This window comes from Erythranthe guttata, chromosome 2, assembly GCF_056151865.1.
Source record: "Erythranthe guttata isolate IM_541 chromosome 2, IM_541, whole genome shotgun sequence".
Classification (NCBI taxonomy): domain Eukaryota; kingdom Viridiplantae; phylum Streptophyta; class Magnoliopsida; order Lamiales; family Phrymaceae; genus Erythranthe; species Erythranthe guttata.
Genome location: NC_142534.1, coordinates 4,971,818 through 4,992,194, shown reverse-complemented (window position 1 = coordinate 4,992,194; position 20,377 = coordinate 4,971,818). Strand labels below are relative to the sequence as shown.

Sequence of the window (20,377 nt, the reverse complement as noted above, 5' to 3'; positions counted from 1 at the left end):
TTTCTGAGCCAAATCCATCCGTTGGATTTTATGATGAATCTGGATCGTTCATTGTCTCACTTAAATACCTCTTTCTCTCTCCTCACTTCTCTCATTCTGAAACCCTAACCTTACCTCTTCTTCTCCGCCGCTCCTGCTTCTGTCTTCTTCCTTCCTTGTACTGCCTTGACTGAGTTATGGCTAGAGGTCAAAAAGCATGGTACAGTGCTGACTTTGACTCTCCGGTACAGCCTTCACCGGCTCTATTTGACTTCTGTTCCTTTAAATACAGGTATGGAGGCTGGAAGAGGGTAAGACAGAGAAAAACCCTAAATCCGACCTAAATCCCTCAGTTTTCTATCTGTGAGTTCTGAAATAGGGGTTTTGGTGAGTGGGTAAGCTTGAGTGCTTGATCTGTTCTTCCTTCGTGGTTTTTCTGGGTAATCTAGGGTTTGAGTGTTGTGAGAGAGAGAGAAGATCTGTTCTTCTTGAGGTACTCTGGTGGTGTATATTGGAAGTGTGAATCTCTGGTGTGAAATTGGAAAATTGAGCTGAAAATTTCAATCTATTATCCTTTCAATTTTTCATACCTTTCATTCCTTTCTTTCATTTATACATATTTATATATATATATATATTCTCCTTGGCAGTAATCAATATTGCACAAGGGGAACTTATATATTTTACAGTAGGTTTGAATAGAGCTGGGCAGTTTGATACCCTACAGTGGTATTAGAGCTATGGCTATAGCTTAGCTCTACTCAAAGCGGAGTAATCAAAACCTAACTTGGTTTTGTCAAGGTAACACCTCTGAAACCCTAAATTTCCTTTTCTGTACGTTGACCTGTGGAGTTTGGGAGCCATAATCTCTGAAACCTCTGAAACCCTACTTTGTATCTCTGTGTGATTCTGTGTGACTCTGTGTGATTCTGTGCCTCTAATCTGTGTGAAACTATGAATGCTTATCCCTTAGCTCCTTTGATGGAAAAGGGGATTTTCCTATTTGGCAACAGAAAATAAAAGGTGTTTTAGTACAACAAAAATGTTTTAAAGCTGTTACATTAGCATATGATGATACCACTACTGCTGCTAAGAAGGCAGAATTTGATAAACTTGCTTATTCTTTGATTATCTTGAACCTAAGTGACTCTGTGATTAGAAAACTAGGAAAACAAGATAATGCTAAAGCCTTGTGGGATAAATTGGAAGAACTTTATACTGAAACCTCCTTGCCCTCCAAAATGTTTTTGTTGGAATTTTTTTTTAGATTCAAACTGGATTTAAACAAAGACATTGATGAAAACCTTGACATTTTTACAAAACTGGTTCAGGATATTAAGCTAACTGGAGACAAAAATATTGATGATTACTCTCCTATTGTTTTGTTAAATGCTATCCCTGATACTTACAGTGATGTAAAGTCAGCCATTAAGTATGGCAGAGATAAGGTTTCTTTGTACACTGTGATAAATGGTTTAAAAAGCAAAGAACTGGATTTAAACACTACCAAGGGTAGTAAATCTTTTGGTGAAATCAATTTTGTGAAAGGGAAGCCTAAAAATCAGTTTCAAAGCAATTTTCAAAATAAATTTCAAAATAAGGCTTCTTCTAGTAACCAAAACCAGTCTTTACAAAATCTAAAAAGGGCAAGGGGTGGAATAAGTTTAAAGCCAAAGGCAGAAAGTGTTATAACTGTGGTAAAAATGGTCATTATGCTAATGAGTGTTCTGAGCCTAAAAAGGAAAGAACCAATGAACATGCTAATGTTGTGACTGATAACCTTGGTGATGTGTTTATGGTTGGTGATGTAATGCATGATTATGTGAACTCTGTGATCTCCTCTCTGTGTGATAATGATTGAATTTTTGACTCTGCATGCACCCATCATATGACACCTCATAGACATCTGTTTTCTTCCTATGTGAAACTTGAAAATGGTAATGTGTCTATGGCTGATAATAGTGAAAAACTGTAGTTGGAATTGGAACAATCTGTCTAAAATTTGAATCTGGTTTTGAATTAATTCTTAAAAATGTTAGGCATGTTCCCAAACTGAGCAGTAATTTGTTATCTGTTGCTATTCTTGAAGATAGTGGTTTGCATGGTAATTGGGGAGATGGTTGTCAAAGAATCATGATGCATGATAAATTTGTTTTCAAAGCTGTTAGAATGCAAAATCTCTATGTGTGTTCTGTTGAACCTGTTTTGCATGCCAACACTGTTAATCATGACATGTCTATCTTGTGGCATAACAGATTAGGTCATATAAGTGGTAAAGGTCTTGAAATTCTGCATAAGAATAATTATCTGAGTGATGATTGTGTGACCAATTTGCCTATATGTGACTCATGCATCCTTGGAAAACAAACTAAAGTTAAATTTCCTGTTTCCCCATTCCCCAATTCTTCTAAATGTTCAGACATACTTGAATATGTGCATGCTGATGTGTGGGGCCCTGCCCCAGTTACTTCTCATGGTGGTAATAGATATTTTCTGTCTATTGTTGATGATATTTCTAGAAAAGTGTTTGTGTTTTTACTCAAGAATAAATATGATGTGTGTGAAAGATTTAAAAATTGGAAAATCTTGATTGAAAACCAAACTGGAAAGAAAATCAAAACTTTGAGAACTGATAATGGAATTGAATTCTGTAATGCTGAATTTGATACTTTGTGTTCTGAATCTGGCATTAAGAGACATAAAATTGTTGTGTATACACCCCAACAAAATAGTATTGCAGAAAGAATGAATAGAACTTTGCTTGATAGAGTTAGGTCTATGCTAAATTCTTCTGGCTTGAAAAAACATTTTTGGGGTGAAGCTGTTCTTACAGCTGCTTATTTGATAAATAGATCTCCTTCTGTGCCCTAAAATGGGGAATTGCCTGAATCTAAATGGTGTGGTAAACCTGTTGATTTATCAAACTTGAAAGTTTTTGGTTGTACTGTGTTTGTTCATCAAAAACTTGATAAACTTGACCCCAGATCTGTGAAATGTGTTTTCTTATGATACCCTGAAGGGGTTAAGGGGCATAGATGTTGGTTGTACGGTGATCAGGGTTTTAAAATTGTGATTAGCAGAAATGTTGTGTTTAATGAAAATGAATTTCCATGCTTATCTGCTCCTACTATGGTTTCACCTGATACCACTTCATCTGAGGTGGAGATCCCACCTATTAATTCTGTTCAAACTGAAAATGAAAACCCTGATGATGAAGTTGTTAATAATGAGATGCCTAAAAACACTGTTTTTTATCAAAATGCTAATCTTGATGTTCCCTCTGTGAATGATCTTAGTGACTATCAACTTGCTAGGGACAGAGATAGAAGAAACATTGTTAGGCCCCCTCATTTGAATGATTATCAACTTGCTTCTCATGTGTTTCATGTGTTTGATTCTCTAGATGGTAATGAACCTAAGTCCTATAGGGAATCTTTGAATTCTAATGAGTCTGTTGAGTGGTTAAATGCTATGAATGATGAAATGAAGTATTTACATGTTAACCATACTTGGATTCTTGTACCTGAACCTCCTACATGCTCTTTGGTTGACTGTAAGTGGTTGTTTAAGGTTAAACATGAGTCTGACTCTGTTAGATACAAAGCTAGGCTAGAGGCTAAGGGGTTTACCCAAAAGGAAGGTATTGATTATACTGAAATATTTGCTCCTGTTGTGAAATTCACCATTGTTAGAATCATGCTTGCTTTAATTGCTCACTTTGACTGGGAATTAAAACAAATGGATGTAAAAACTGTTTTTTTGCATGGTGAATTAGATGAGCAAATTTATATGTGCCAGCCTGAGGGTTTTGTTGATAAAAAACATCCTGATTATGTGTGCCTGCTAAAGAAATCTTTGTATGGACTGAAACAGTCACCTAGGCAATGGAACAAGAAATTTGATGCATGCATGATGTCTTTAAAATTTAAAAGAAGTTCATATGATCCATGCTTATATTTTAAAGAATCTGCAAAAATTCATGTGTTCTTGCTTATTTATGTGGATGACATGCTTCTTGCTAGTCCTTGCATTTAAACTGTTAATCATGTGATTAAATGCCTTAGTAATGAGTTTGATATGAAACTTCTTGGTGATGCAAAAAGAATTCTTGGCATGGACATAATTAGAGATATACCTGGTGGCTGTACTTTGTTTCTGAATCAATCCTCATATATTGAGAAAATCCTTGAAAAATTTTCTACGCTGTCTGCCAAACCTGTGTCTGTTCCTCTTGCTTTTCAATTATTGCTAAGTAAGGACCAGTCTCCCAAGACTGAGCCTGAAATCTTTGAAATGAAAAATGTGCCATATGTCAATGCCATTAGCTCTGTTATGTACTTGATGGTTAGTACTAGGCCTGACATTGCATATTCTGTGAGTTGCTTGAGTAGATATATGTCTAATCCAGGTTTGCCCCATTGGGAGGCATTAAAATGGCTGCTTAGATATTTGAAAGGTACTGTGAATACTGGTTTGATGTTTTCTAAAGGTAAAACTGAGATTGAACTGTGTGGTTATGTGGATTCGAACTTTGCCAATGATAGGGACAATAGAAAATCCTCTACCTCTTATGTGTTCACCTTGAATGGTGCTTGTGTTAGTTGGAAATCTCAACTCCAAAACATTGTGGCTCTGTCTACTACTGAATCTGAATATATAGCTGTCACTGAAGCTATAAAAGAAGCCATCTGGCTTAAAGGGCTGTTGTTTGAAGTTGATATGCTTAATTCCAAAGTGGTAGTATTTTCTGATAGTCAATCTGGCATCCAACTGTGCAAAAACCCTGTTTTTCATGATAGAACTAAACATATTGATGTGAAGTTCCATTTCATTAGGGATGTAGTTGAAAAGGGGATTATTGATCTTGAGAAAATCCCATCTGAGTTTAATCCTGCTGACATGGGAACAAAATGTCTGCCTTCTGAAAAATTATGTTCTTGTTTGAAAAACTTGAACATTATTTCCAAACCTTGACTTGCTTTGTGCTAGTTAGTAGTCTGTGTGACTTGATACTTATGCTTTCTTTGTGATTGCCTGTTAAATTTATTTCTGTGTGAATAAGATTATGCCTTCTATGTGATTGCATCACTGCATTTATTCTAAATGCACATAAGTTGTATTCTATGTGAACTCAACTTGATATACCAGTATGAACTGTGTGCTCCTACTGGTGTGTCAAAAATCAGCAATGATGACTTTCAAAATTTTTTTAGAAATTTTCACTAATGATTCACATTTGGTCCAAGGTGGAGAATTGTTGGTTTTTGACCCAAATGTGTTTTGGGCCATAGAGCCCAATTGCCATCTGTTTTTTATATACCACCATATTGAGTTAAGCCCAAGTTATTTATGAGTGAGCCCAATCCATTTCTGAGCCAAATCCATTTATGGTTTTAGGCTGAATCTGGACCGTTCATTGTCTCACTTAAATACCTCTTTCTCTCTCCTCACTTCTCTCATTCTGAAACCCTAACCTTACCTTTTCTTCTCCGCCGCTCCTGCTTTTTTCTTCTTCCTCCCTTGTACTGCCTTGACTGAGTTATGGCTGGAGGTCAAAAAGCATGGTACAGTGCTAACTTTGACTCTCCGGTACAGCCTTCACCGGCTCTATTTGACTTCAGTTCCTTTAAATACAGGTATGGAGGCTAGAAGAGGGTAAGACAGAGAAAAACCCTATATCCGACATAAATCCCTCAGTTTTCTATCTGTGAGTTCTGAAATAGGGGTTTTGGTGAGTGGGTAAGCTTGAGTGCTTGATCTGTTCTTCCTTCGTGGTTTTTCTGGGTAATCTAGGGTTTTAGTGTTGTGAGAGAGAGAGAGAGAAGATCTGTTCTTCTTGAGGTACTCTGGTGGTGTATATTAGAAGTGTGAATCTCTGGTGTGAAATTGGAAGACTGAGCTGAAAATCTCAATCTATTATCCTTTCAATTTTTCATACCTTTCATTCATTTCTTTCATATATATATATATATATATATATATATATATATATATATATATATATATATATATATATATATATATATATATATATATATATATATATATATATATATATATATATATATATATATATACCCTACAGGGAAATTAAATTGTTTATTATTCAATTTCTTTAGAGAGTATATAGCTTCACTTCTCGTTTGCGACGGTGGTGAGAGAGAAGCAAGATGAGCGGCTATGGTTGGAAGGGAAAACAGGGTGGCATAGTTGGAAGAAAACAAGAGGGGATAGATCTGGAGAAAAGAAATAAAAAAAAAAAAGGAAAAAAAAATTGAGAACATTGGATATAGGGCTATGTGGAGGGTATTATAGTGAATTTGATTATTAATAATGACTACTTAAAAAATATTTTGGATTTATCTTAAAAATTGATTTTTTTTTTTTTCTGAACCATCTTAATTGTACAATTTATATGAGAGAGCTTTGTCCACTAACCCATTTATATAAAGGGGTTTTTTATGCCTATGTCTCTGACCAACCACTTTTATTATTCTAGATTCAGGTGTTATATTTTATTCGTCAATAATCTCATCTCTTTAAGATGTATTATAAGTAAAGGAAAACCTAATGTTTATGACAAAATTACCTCCAACCTTTTAAACTCAATTTCTAATTATAAATCCAATTTAATTACAATTTCATCAATTTTGATCAAGAAAATCCAATTTTAACATTTTCTTTTGAAGCTATTTTTTTTTTGAATTTATTTTTCCGCCCCCGTTGAACATTGATAGTTATATTATTGTGGTTGATATAGTGAAATTACTCCAAACACGATTATATTATTGTCAACCACATTAATATTATTTATTGTTTGCCTTGTTTATTTTGTTTGATTTGTTGACCAGTCAACGTAATAATATACTGTCTATCATTACAACATTACAATGGTTGACATTAAAATTAGTGTGTACGCAATAATGTTATTGTCAACCACATTAATTTTTTTTGTTTGATTTGTTGACTGATGACGTAATAATATTATTGTCTACTATTGTAATATATCACTATGGTTGACAGACATATTACTACCAACTTCACTTAGATTACTGTGTGGTTGACTATAAAAAATAAAAAGGGTTAATATTGGAGACACCCCTCAAACCAAATATAATTAGATCTGAGGCCAACCTCAAATAAAACATTTTAATTAAATCCTTAATTGAAAATAAAATTTGACCCATATCCTTTTATTTTTATTTAACCCAAAAATATCCTTATTATACCTAATTAAAAAAAAAAACCACTTATTTTCTTGTCAGTTCTCTATCTTTCTCTCACTAAACGCCGCCCACCATCAACTTCTCTTTTTTTTTTATCATTTTCTTTGCCATCCCACCATGGCCTCTTCTCTGTTTCATCAGCTCCACACATCTCTCTCTCTCTCTCTCTCTCTCTCTCTCTCTCTCTCTCTCTCTCTCTCTCTCTCTCTCTCTCTCTCTCTCTCTCTCTCTCTCTCTCTCTCTCTCTCTCTCTCTCTCTCTCTCTCTCTCTCTCTCTCTCTCTCTCTCTCCTGTAGTGGTTCTGACTTGGAAGTACTCATTGTAGGAGGAATTTTTCAGATCGGATCTTGATATGGGGTGGCGGACGGCGGTGGTTTTTGGTCGCTGGTAGCGGGGGCGGTTTTTTAATCGCCGGTAGCGGCGGTGATTTTGGTCATTAGGGACGACGGCGGTTGTGGTCGCTTGCGTCGGTGGTGATTTTCTTCAACACCGACGGTAATTTTTTATCGTAATTTGATGTTGGGTTTGGAAGAGAGGAAGGCTAATTAAGATGAAAAGTGAGACGTAGAGCAAGAGAATGAAAGGTTCGATGATTATGGGCAGATTTCGGATATCCATTTTCATAGGTGAAGATGGTGGCGGATCTAGGGTTTTATATTGGATGAGTGCGTATGACTACTAATGTCTATGAATTACTACGAGTGTCTAGGAATGGGTAGCGGCTAGGGTTTAAAATGGAAGTTAGGATTTTAAGAGTACGTAACTACGGATTACTATGGTTACTACATGTGTCTATAGATGACTACGACCGATTTTGTTTAAAAAACATTCATAATTTTCAATATTAGTATATTATAGTACGCCATAGTATACGATAGTAGACTACTTTTAAAATCTGCTGTACTATTTAAAAAAACGAAAAATATTTTATTTTGTAATTTTCAATAAAATGTTAAAAATAAGGGGAAAAAAACTAAGTTGTTTATAATAATGTAAAAAGTGCTAGAGTGAAAAACGAAAAAGAATATGTTAGATGGAAAACGAAGATATTAAATGCATAATAAAAAATGATAAATGCAGTTTGAATTTTACTTAATGCAAATTTTGAATTTGTGAGTGGAGAAACATTTTTTAATGAATTTAATAAAGGATGTGAAACAAATATTTAGTTGGACTTGTCATTTAATTCTAATTAGTTTTGTCACCAGGGACATATATCTTAAGAGCCCATTTTTTTTTATAGTCAACCACACAGCAATCTAAGTGTTATAGTCAACTTCACTTAGATTACTTAGATTACTGTGTGGTTGACTATTAAAAAAAATGAAACCCACACCCAGATTTGACCATATATATATAACATGAACATTAGATAACCCTCAGTTGTTTTTTCAGTTATTTTTCCCGTTTTCCTCTGAACACTCGTCTTGACTTTGAGCTCCATCCATTTCCCGTGTCACACTGTAGGTCGTCGGCCATCGTCTGTGGCGGTCGTTGGTCATCTCTCATTGAGCTCTTGTCTGATTTTTTTTTTTTTGGTGTTATTGGATGTGGTTTGACTTAAGTTTTTACTATGACAGTATAATTATATTGATGCGTTTCGGGATTAAATTGTTTCCCATTGTGTGTATTTTGACAAGTAAATTGCAAAAAATATTCATGTGTAATCTCAAAATAGCAAAAACCTCTCATGTGTTAAATAAATTAGTAAAATCCCCCTATGAAATTATTTATAGATCACACTTGGTTATTCATTATTCATTTGAGTGTTGAATTGATATAAAAAGACAAAAATACCTCCAAGGTTTTGGAATTAATAAATTCTTATATTTTATAAATATTTTAATTATTTTATTTTTGTTATATCTTAACTAGAAAAGTGCAATGAGTCTTTTATTTCTATTTTGGGATTATTTTGTAGACCCCCCTCATTTCCAAATTATATAGAACTAACTATCAAGTGGATTACACTCTAGGTGAAACCTCCCTCATTTCGAAAATATTTTGACATACCCCCCTGGGCTACCCTGAAGTACCTATAATACCCTTCTAAAATCAGTTTTAACCCTAGCCACTCACGGTCTCTCTCTTCTTTTCCCAGATTCAAAATCCCGCCTCTACAAACCTCTCACCGACGAAATTGCTTCCCGGAGCCATATCTCTCTCTCCGGTGGTCGGAATTCGATGGTTTAACTACCGTTGGATTCCTCTCGTCGAGCTCTTTCTTTTGGTGGTGATTTCATTCAGTTTCGAGCGCGGATCTGTTTCTGCAATTTTTTTTCATTCGAAGACGGTGGTCTTGCTGGAGCTTTATTTTGTGTTCCACCCGTCGAAATTTGACGGGTCATCCACCGTTGGATTCCTCTCGTCGGGATCTATATTTTGATGGTAATTTCGTTTATTTTTATCTTTTCAGATTTATTTCTATATTTTTTGCATTTCCCAGCAATAACCCTCTCTCTATCTCTCGATCTCTTAATAATGTTTGGTGATTTTTGAGTGTTTTGATGTTTTTATTCAAATTTGTTGATTTGCACTAAAGTAATTTCTTTTTGTTTTGATTTTGCAATTGCAGCTTAATGAAGGCCATTGATCCTTTCCTTGAAGGTGTCAAATTTTTGTTTTTTTAAGTTACATCAGATCTGTTCAACAGACTGTATACATTACTATACATTACTATAGTAACATGTAGTTACATGTAGTTATATATGCGTATATTTATGTATTTTCGTTTTGTATTTTATTGGTTCTGATGTGATTTATAATAAAAATATTTAAATTTGTAAATTTTTGTTGGGGTTTTATGAATTTATTTTGTACAAGTCAGTATTCGTGTGTGTATACAATTGATCGACTAAAAATATGGGAAAAAACGAACATAACTATGAATTACTATAGGTAGTTACATGTAGTTATTTTCAGTACTGTAAACATATTGTTTTGAAAATTAAAAAAAAAATAAAAAAAAATAAATAAAATTAAATATATATATATATATATATATATATATATATATATATATATATATATATATATATATATATATATATATATATATATATATATATATATATATATATATATATATATATATATATATATATATATATATATATATATATATATATTTAACAAACAGATTTATAAAAAAAAAAAAATAATAAATAAATCAGCGAAAATGATAAATGCAGGACCATAAATGCTGAATGCAGTTTGGCCGAAAATTGCACATAAGGGTAGTATAGTACTTTCGCGTCCCCAGGGGGGTATGTCAAAGGATGATTTGGGCTTGAGTTTATCCCTAGTTTATTTGGTGGCTAGGGGGGTATGTAAAATAACCCCTTCTATTTTTTATCAATAATTGATATATATATTTCAAATTATCCCTATATCAAAAGAAAACTTAAATTCATTATTACATATTTCTTTAATTTGTATTTAAAAACCCTATACTTAATTTGATTACTATATTTTTAATAGTTTTTCAATTTAATTTGTACTAATTTTTTTAATAATATTTTAATTTCTAAAAAAAATCAAATTAAAAGGAAAAATATATACATATACTATATATACGTATAAATACATTCTGAGGAACAATTTCGTCATTTCACATTCAAAAATCGGCCACGTACCAACCGCTCATCCAGTGAGTGAGCCACACGAAAGTCAACCAGGGGGATTTCTGCCTTTGACTAAATTTTATAGAGTATTTTTGCTAGTTTATTTACCACATGGAGATTTTTACAATTTAGAAATTACACATGAGTACTTTTTGCAGTTTACTCATATTTTAACTATTGTTGACATATATAGCTATGTTTTTGGTATCTCTTTTTTTGTGGCACTGTGTTTCTTTTTCCTTTATTCCTTCTTGTATGTTTTATATGGTGTTGCTATTGATGTGTGTTGGACTGAAAGTCAAGTACAAGGAATCTAGTTGGGATGTAACATTCTAGTAATTAATTAAGCTATTCATCAACCTCGATCATATTCGAGAAACAGATTAAAATGGAAACCCTCGGAATCGGCTGGTTCAAGATCAATGTGGATGGAGCACATAGTAATGAAGGTAGCACCGGAGGGGGCATTTTACGCAATTATGCATGGGTTGAGATGAAAGCTTTTTCATGTTTCTAAAGAGATTTCCGAGTTCTGTATGCAGAAGCTATGACCACGAGAGAAGGTTTGCAGATGTGCCTTCAACTTGGCATTTATCATATTATTATCGAGTTGGATTCGAAGTTGTTACAACCGTATTGGGAAAATTAATCATGTATCCAAATAGCATAATCGAGTAGCTTACCAGTTGTTAAGCGTTTTATTTTCTTATATATATAGGTTAGGTTTTTCTAATTTTCATAAATAATTGGCATACCATATTCTTGTTAGACCAAACAAGGTTTCAATGAAGTCCTATATTGTATTCATACATGTTGATTCAATAAAATTTTACTTTTGGTATTAAAAAAAAAAACTAAATTCAAGAACGATAAAGAATATAAAAATAGGCATTGAAAAAATAATTCATTGAATTTAAATGAATGTATAAAAGTATACACAGAATCCTAAATAATATGGAACAATAAACAAACACTCCAGAAAAATATTTTAAAGATATTTTTCATACGTATAAAGGTGGCGGCTGAGCAGTTTCCACTTGTTGAATTCATTAAAACTCGAAATCTTGATTATCAGGCGGCGGCGGCAGGTTCAAGTCAAAATCCAGGATCATCTTTGGGCTGGCTGCGCTGCCGTTTGAGGAGGTTTTCCGGCTCTTTTTAGATCCGGCGCCGATGACGCCTTCATAGTGCTTGCGCTTATGGCCGCCGAGAGCCTGTCCCGATGTGAAGGTTTTGTGGCAGATTTCGCACTCGTGAAGCTTATTACCACTCCGATTCATGCCGGAGGTGCATCTGGTGGACGCGGCGGCGACGGCGGGGATGACGGCGTATGGGTTTCTTTCGATTGCGGCGGCGGGGATGGCGGGGATGACGGCGTCAGGGTTTCTGTCGAGCGCCTGGTATGAATTGAAACCCTTACCGGAGTCGGCGCAACTCCTGTACGATTTGGGCACGGCCGGCGGCGGGCACGGCGTAGTAGGGACCCATTCTTGAGATATCTTGAAGTCGAGTGAAGCGGCGGCGGAGATGGCAGGCTTGTTACCACCGTGTTTGGCTTCTCCAGTGATCAGGTGATTGGCGGCGGGGGGAGATGGGTAAGGACCGCCGCCGCTTCTGGCGAGCATGACGAGACCTTGGGCGGCCAAAATCTCGTCGGCTCCGAGTTTTAACTGACACCATCGCTTCGATCGCCTCGATGATTTCTTCCACGACCCCACGACGGCGCTACAATTCAAAGACCGATCAAGAGCCATATTGGAATTGTTTATTGTAGAGAGAGAGAGATTTCAGAAACTGTTTAGAGAGAGAGAGAGTGAATGAGCTTTTAGAAAAAGGGGTCTTGTATTTATTAAGTGATGGTGAAGAAATTTGTATTGGATCTTATTTAGGATTTGTTTTAATTTTAGGGTTGTCTATATGGAAATATTATTATTTCGTGCGTGTATATGTGACAGAGAAAGTGTGTGTATGTGTGTGAGAGAGATGCTAATGACTCAGAATTGACTAGGGCAATTGTGTTTCTCTTCCGACTTTTTCTCAAGTCAAAAATAAAATATGTGGATGCTCCTTTTCTTTTGGACCAATAAGAAAGTCCCATTATTTACACCCGGTCACTGTTAATTTGCGGTTATTTTATATTGGATGAATGTTTATATGTACAATTACCAAATATTCGAGTTAAATAAATTGGTTTAGTATATAATTCCCCATATACTTAGACCTCTTTTTATTTCCACTACTAATTTTGATGTCCAATTTTCATATATTTAATACAGCTTAAATATTTACATATCACAGACTTACTATTTAAATTTATTTATTACTTACGATTTTATGACAAGAATTTAGGAACTAATTAATATTTCCTTAATTTTGATACTCCATATAGACCTATTGCCGTAGATATCTCAAGTTCATCCCTAAAATTATAATGCCTAATTAAGGTAAATAATCTATATGAAGTTTACTCCTACAAGGAAACAACAAATAGAAGCTAACTAGTAGAAAAATCTGGGTTTAAATACACTTTGCAAATTCATTAGTACCCTCGTCCAAATTCATATAATTACAATTCTATCCTGCAGACAAAAAAGTTAATAAAATCCACTAACCTTAGAAGCCAACCGATCACCACCACCATCATCCGAATCACGCGAGTTCTGCTTAACACTTCCCATCTCCAAAGAAACCGCCTCCACCGCCGGAGCGTTGTCGACAAACGGTCCCAGGCCATTTTGTAATCTCCACCACCGATGGGGGTGATTAAAGTTAACGTTGACGCAATTTTTTCCGCGAGGTAATGATCACTATTACACATCTATGGTTACTAATGATTCACAAGGTCAAAGTGTGTGGTAGAAGAATTTTCGGCATCTTGGCCGAGTGTTACCTGCCGAGGGGGAAGCTCGGGCCGTTTTACAAGCTTACTCTTATCGCGTTAAGCTTCGGATGGCCTGGCATTATTATTGAGGGTGATTGTCTCCCGGTGATCGATTGATGCGCTTAATGGCTCAGGTTCTTCACTTACTTCATTCGGCGCTATTACGGAGGCGGTTTTAGCTCGCTCTTTTCTCTTTCTCTTCTATTTCCTTTCCGTTTGTAAAGCGTGATGCCAATAAACTAGCTCACGATATTGTTTCACGTGAGACTTTAGATTCTTTGGAGGGTGTGACCCTCCACTGTTTCTGACAATGGGTCCCTAATATAATTATGTTTTCCCGTTAAAAAAAAAGTATAAACTATGTGTTACAAATTAAACCTAAAAGATATTACTAAATGAATTCAAACTCAAGTCATTATTTGACTTCTCATTCTCTTGCTCAATTTTGTATTTTTTAAATAAATGTAAATAAACCTTGAAAGAAAAATAAAATAATATAAAATATGGTAAATTTCACTTTTCCCCATTTACTTGGCTCGGTATTACTTTACCTTCTTCTACTCTCGATTGTATCGATTTTCCCAAGTGTATATAGTGATTCTTGGAGGATTCTATAAAATTTTCTAAAATCCTCCCTTTGTAGATATTTTGTAGAAATACTTTGGAGTGTTCTAGTGAACAACTCCTAGCTGGTAGATCAAATAGATCTCCACCGCCCATTAAGGAGGTGGCCTAGTATAAATAGAAGTAGGGACTTCATTTGTAATCATCCAACAAAAAATCTAAAAAATCCAAGACATTCAAGCAATACAAGTACTTTCCTACAAAGTTTCTAATCTTATTAATTTCTTTGTTCATTTTCCATCACTTAGCATTCGCACCACATTCGGGAGATGCTGACTTAGCTATCGCTAGGGGCGAGAAGAAGCTAAGGCCTCACGGTTCGTCGTTCATGGAACAATTCCGTGACAAGTGGTATCAGAGCCCGGCTAGGGCTTATTGTTGATCCAATTCTCAAGCGATCAAGAGCCATTGAAATTTTTTATTGTATAGAGAGAGAGAGAGTTTTCTTCAGAGATTGTTGAGAGAGAGTGAGGTTTTAGAAAAGAGGATCTTGTATTATATAGTGGTATTTATTAAGTGATGGTGAAGATTAATATTGGATCTTAATTAGGATTTGTTTTAGGTTCTCTATAAGGAATATAATTATTTAGTTTACTCTTGCAATAAATAAATGAAAAACAAATTTTTTCTTAGACCAATAAGAAAGCCTGAATTAATTATCAACTTATCATCCCCACATACTATTTATATTATTCATATTATTACCATTTAAATTAAAGAAACTAATAATACAATTCCAAAAAACTAAACAACAATTTCGAAAATAAAATTGTATTGCAATATATCGTACCATTTCACATACAAATTAAATTGAAACTTACATTAAAATTAAACTACATAATATATAAATACAAAGTCCTTCCTTTAGTGGAGCAATATCCTTCTCACAATCTTCTTTGTACTTCAATGGATAAGTAAAATGTAGCAATTCTATTTCCAACCATTGCTTCAAATGATGGAACGGGAGTTCTCGAAAAATTGTCTAACTTCTTAACTTTTTAACAACCTGAAAATTAAAGATTTGTGACGTTAAATAACCGAACAAGTACCTTAGAGTGTTCTGAAATTTAATGAATTCTAACTTTTCACCATGGAAATTATTGAGCGGAATATGCAAATACTAACATGAACTTAAAGCAATCAAGTTGTAGTACTATTACCTGAAGACAAAGATGCACCTTTGCACGGAAACTTTTCCTTTCAAGCAATATGAACTTAAACGGAATCAAGCTGCAGTAATAAGGATACAGTCTACACAACCAAAGATACTCGTATAGCAACTTTATCATATTGATCAATAATTAGTATATTGTATAATGAATACGAAAAGTATAAGAAATCTGAAATCCATACAAACCGTACAATGAAGAGAAACCTTGACTAAGAAAGTGATTGGTTCTACTCAATCCATCCCGCTAAAGGCTCATTCCTTGCTTGTTATTCTGCAAAGGGAAAATCAATAATTAGACAACTATACTTACACACTAGCTCATTCCTTGCTTGTTATTCTGCAAAGGGAAAATCAATAATTAGGCAACTATACTTACACACTAACTTTATGCATAGTAAGTTAAATCTTAGAAAGGAACCAAGGTGCATGCCCCTGACAACACCACCATAAGTGATTTTGATTTTGTAGCAGAGGAGAAATCCCATAGTGTTGTTCTTCCTGCAAAAAGAACCAGAGATGACATTAATTAAAACTATTATCTAAAATTTTGTGTTAGTTAAAATGAATTTTGGTGTTACACAGGCGATTCAGATTGAATTATAATCAATTCATCACCCGCTGACATGCACAAACACTTTTCGGGGCATATAGAGTTTAGCAAGAAACTCACAATTGAAGAATTATCATGCTTGCGGCTTTTGTCTTTACGTTTCCCACTCAACTTGTTATCTGAAGCAAGAAATTCGAATTGGTTAAAATTTCAAGGCCACCATAACAAGTAATGAAAATGAAAAATAATTTAATATGGAGCAGAATATCCCAATCCAAAAATATACTTATTAGCACAGTTACTAATTTTCCTAAGCAAAATGTGAGATAATTTAGAACAAACACAAATCCACGTTGAATGCCCAAGCTAATATAGACTAAGTCTCCTTCAATTTAAAATTGCCAAACAAGTCGGAAACTTTACAACAATCCAAGACCTGAATTCCATTTAAAGATTTGTAAATCTTTACCAACTTTCAAACCTTCCTGCAATTTCAAGAAAATTCTAATTATATAAATAACCCCATTCGATGAATACGCAGTCGAGTAAAGGCAGCAACATATATACCTTAGCTACATATTTAGCAATTGCAATGTTTATCACTTTCTTAATAACTTGGTGGTACACTTTCGACGGGCCTAGAATTTCCAAAAGAATCTCTTTCGGTATCTGCAAGAAGGTATATTCTACATTAGGGAAACGAAAAAAAAATTATTTCTACATTTTGGCGAAAACTTTATCATATATTTCTTGCGTTTTGGTTCCGGAAACCTCTACAGTGATCTGCAAAGAAACCATGAGAAAAAAAACCCGAAAAGAAAGAAGTCATTACAAACTATCAACATAATGAGAAAACTATTACAGTATTCACTACCTTTAGTTTGTCGTCTTTGTCAGAAGATGTGGCTGTAAAACTGAACTCTTTAACGGAAGAAACTTCGACGCCATCGACACCTGGTGTAACAGCACAATCCAAAGGAGTCATTAGTTCCAAAAAGAACATAGAATATTATCTAGCAATTAATTGCATAATCGTCGCTCGTTTTTGCACCTGATACGACAACAGCCCATACGCCTGCATTTGCAGTACTCCTGCATTAGAGAAAGCATCGGTAACTAATCAATGCGGAGATATCACATATTTTCACAGTTGAAGTTAACAATCAACATTAGTTACGGAAAAAACAACTCGATATTTACATCGATTTCGACTCGACTCATCTAACAGACAACAATCAATTTTCTTACATTCAGAGTCTGAAAGAGAGTACCTTTGCAGAAGTTGGTGTGTAGTGAATCCCATCTTAAGAGAGAAGCATCTTCCTTTGGGAAATCGACAAGGCACAAACACATCTGCAAATTGCCTCTCACTTGCGATAACCAGTTCAGTCAATCAATCATAATCTCAGATTTCTTATTTCAAATGTAATGAAAATTATAGATAAACCCATCAATCTGAAGCTTTAAATTAGGGATAGAAATTGCCCAATCTTTATCAAATTATCTACAACAAAGAAGAAAACCAAATCGAAATTAAACAGACTGCAAATGAAAAATCATTACCTTGGAATTTGAATAAGAGAAACAGGCGCATGTATTAACGGTTAACATTTCGCCTACCCCCTCTGTTCTTTCTTCTTTAGCCTACACCCTCTGTTCTTTCTTCTTTATCTTCGTACCGTTGGTTAATTCACCATTATTTAGCTGAAGAGGTCTTTTTTGTATGCCAAGGTTTTAACAAATATCATATTAACCCCAATTTAAATGGAATTCAGGTATTGGAAAATACCTTTCTCAATGGCGCTTGGAATTTTTTGTGAGATTTGTGTTTTTCGTCATCTTCCTTGCTTTTGCGCTTTTTAATCCTCGTTCATCTTAATTAGTCAATCAAACAAACCAAAAATTCATATAAATAAATCATAAGTATATTCATACAATAACTTAGAGACAGTCAGTAAAGCTAATGCCGATTTCAACGGACACCAGCGAAGCAGATGAACCAACAAAGGAGAACACACAAGTATTTGGGCTAAAGAAAATTAATAGATAGTAAACAAGAGCAGGGGGATTCCATCTATGCACTTCAATTTTTATCTATGCTTGTTTCACTCTTCATTTCTTCCTTTAGGGCTTCATTATTACACTTCCATTGAAGCACCATACCAGAAAACTCCATAATTCTGAATCAGAAAACCTAATTTAGATTCAAACACCGAAGAATTCTTCAATGAATTTTGAAAATTTAATTAGATATCCTTAATTTAATTTTGAGGACAAAAACCTAGTTTACGAACTTTTAGCCAAAACCTTAACATTAGATTTCAGAATTAGAGAGAAGAAAAATGACAGCGGTGTAAATGTAGAGGCTCAAAAACTCCAGTTTACGCACTTCTAACCAAAATCCTAACATTCGATTGCAGATTGGGAGAGAAAAAAAATGACAGATGAGCAGAGGTAGAGAGGCTAGAGTTAGAGATTGAGAACAACAAAATTACCTTACTTGAATCGATTGAGAGGCTAGTGGTGACGGAGGCGGCGGAAGGCTGGCGGTGGTGGCGGAGGCGACAGGCGAAACGCTGGCGGAGGTGGCGGAGGCGACAAGCGAAACGAGAGAGCGAGTGGAAGGAAAATGGTGAGAGAAAAATAACAAGAGACGGATGCAAAATAAAAGATGGGAAAAATAATATTGAATTGCTAAATGACAAAAGATTTAATTGTAAAAGATTTATAATTAAATTTATATTTAATTATAAATTATTTGGTTTTGTGACAAAAATAATTTTGTCACAATAAAAATGAATGTGACGAAATTACTTTGTCATAAAAGAGCTAAATGTTATCACTAAAACGGGTGCACCAATTGTTGGAATGAGTCAGACATTTCTTTTCGAGACGAATTTATAATGTTGTCGCATAAGATGAACTTAATGTGACGAAAATAATTTTGTCTCATAAAACATTACTTTATGAGACGACATCTGATTTCGTCATATAAACTTGTTATTGATGTGACGAATTTTACTTTCGTCACAATAAATTGTCACAAAAAATATATTTGTTTGTAGTGTGTGCGGGTTAAAAAGGGTTAAATAACTTTTTGTGTAACTATTCCTGATTTTTTTTGTTAGCTAAAATATCAAATATTTGATAAAATTAAAAAAAAAAAGGTACAAATAAAAAATAAAGTCTGGAAAATCCGAAATCAGAGTTATTTGCCACAATGGATTATTTACATTAGGTGATTGTTAATCGTATATAGAATTGAATAACTACCGATTAAACATACATATATACGAGTGGTGTGTGATCATGTGCAGCTATCCGAATAACAAACACTCAAGCAAAATAATCAGATGTGCATAGAATTATTGATTGGCCTCTTTTTATTAATTACCATACTACTTTTGATGTCCAGATTTTCATATATTGAATACAGATTCAATATCTATATATCACACACTTATATTTGATTACTTACATTTTTTTTTATTAATCACGATTTATGACAAGAACTTAAAATTACCTTAATTTTGATATTACAGTTATTTCCGTAGATATCTCATGTTCATCCCTAAAATCATAATGCCTAATTAAGGTAAATCATAACTCCAACAAGAAAACAACACATAGAAGCTAACTTGTAGAAAAATCTTTTTTTTTTTTTTTTTTCCTTTTGAGAAACTGTAGAAAAATCTATTACCTAAAATACTATATTTGTCTTACAACACGACCGGAAAAAACATAAGAGCAACTCCAACAATGTAATGAAAACCTATAATTTACATTATTTGCACAATCTCAACTAAAAACCACATCTCCAACAACAAAATGCAAAAGCTTAGAATATGTCAAAAGAATAACTTTGGTTTCTCAAATTTGGATAACTAAAGTTAATTTTTAACAAATAGTGTAAGCATTTAAAATAATAAAATAATCACATTAAATCATATTCAACCACAAAATATGGTAGTTCAACTTCAAGTAATTTTTTTAATTAATTAATATGTCCAAAGTTGAAATTGTATTGACGAATATATATATATATATATATATATATATATATATATATATATATATATATATATATATATATAATACTTAATAATATTAATATATTGGTTAGAATTATTATTTTTAATAATTTTTTAAATGGTTTTTACAATATAGTTGTTGGAATATGGTCATTGAAATATAATTTTTGAAATTAATTAAAAATTTTTTTTTGCAAAATAGTAAAATATAATAATTGTTTAAAATATAAACAATGTTGTTGGAGTGTGATGTTAAAAGTGGTTTTGTATTCATTGTTGACCTGCTAAATTA

The 20,377-nt window shown here is 33.8% G+C and overlaps 2 protein-coding genes and 1 long non-coding RNA gene across 25 annotated transcripts; 1 reads left to right on the top strand and 2 right to left on the bottom strand.

The window, feature by feature from the left end:
- Positions 1–9,214: 9,214 nt before the first annotated feature.
- On the top strand, positions 9,215–9,992 carry LOC148772171 (uncharacterized). The gene is made up of 2 exons (XR_016030059.1): positions 9,215–9,593; positions 9,781–9,992. It is a non-coding gene; the product is annotated as an uncharacterized LOC148772171 (long non-coding RNA).
- Positions 9,993–11,858: 1,866 nt separating this feature from the next.
- On the bottom strand, positions 11,859–12,582 carry LOC105978155 (zinc finger protein ZAT6). The gene has a single exon (XM_088814871.1). The coding sequence runs from the start codon at positions 12,580–12,582 to the stop codon at positions 11,878–11,880; it is 705 nt and encodes a 234-aa protein (XP_088670997.1). The 3' UTR covers positions 11,859–11,877.
- Positions 12,583–15,088: 2,506 nt separating this feature from the next.
- LOC148772170 (uncharacterized) lies at positions 15,089–18,831 on the bottom strand. Of its 23 annotated transcripts, none has more exons than XM_088825929.1 (13): positions 18,550–18,788; positions 17,844–17,928; positions 17,619–17,768; positions 17,326–17,436; positions 17,106–17,146; positions 16,929–17,008; positions 16,622–16,723; positions 16,491–16,539; positions 16,175–16,233; positions 15,923–16,002; positions 15,696–15,775; positions 15,494–15,584; positions 15,089–15,339 (listed from the first exon to the last, which is right to left on the bottom strand). In XM_088825929.1, coding segments are annotated over exons 3-11 (570 nt in total). In that variant the 5' UTR covers positions 17,666–17,768; positions 17,844–17,928; positions 18,550–18,788; the 3' UTR covers positions 15,089–15,339; positions 15,494–15,584; positions 15,696–15,774. The 23 variants fall into 23 exon arrangements, with proteins under 23 accessions (XP_088682055.1, XP_088682061.1, XP_088682059.1 ...); XM_088825935.1 differs by having other exon boundaries at positions 15,494–15,563; XM_088825933.1 differs by having other exon boundaries at positions 15,709–15,775.
- Between the last annotated feature and the right edge of the window lie 1,546 nt (positions 18,832–20,377).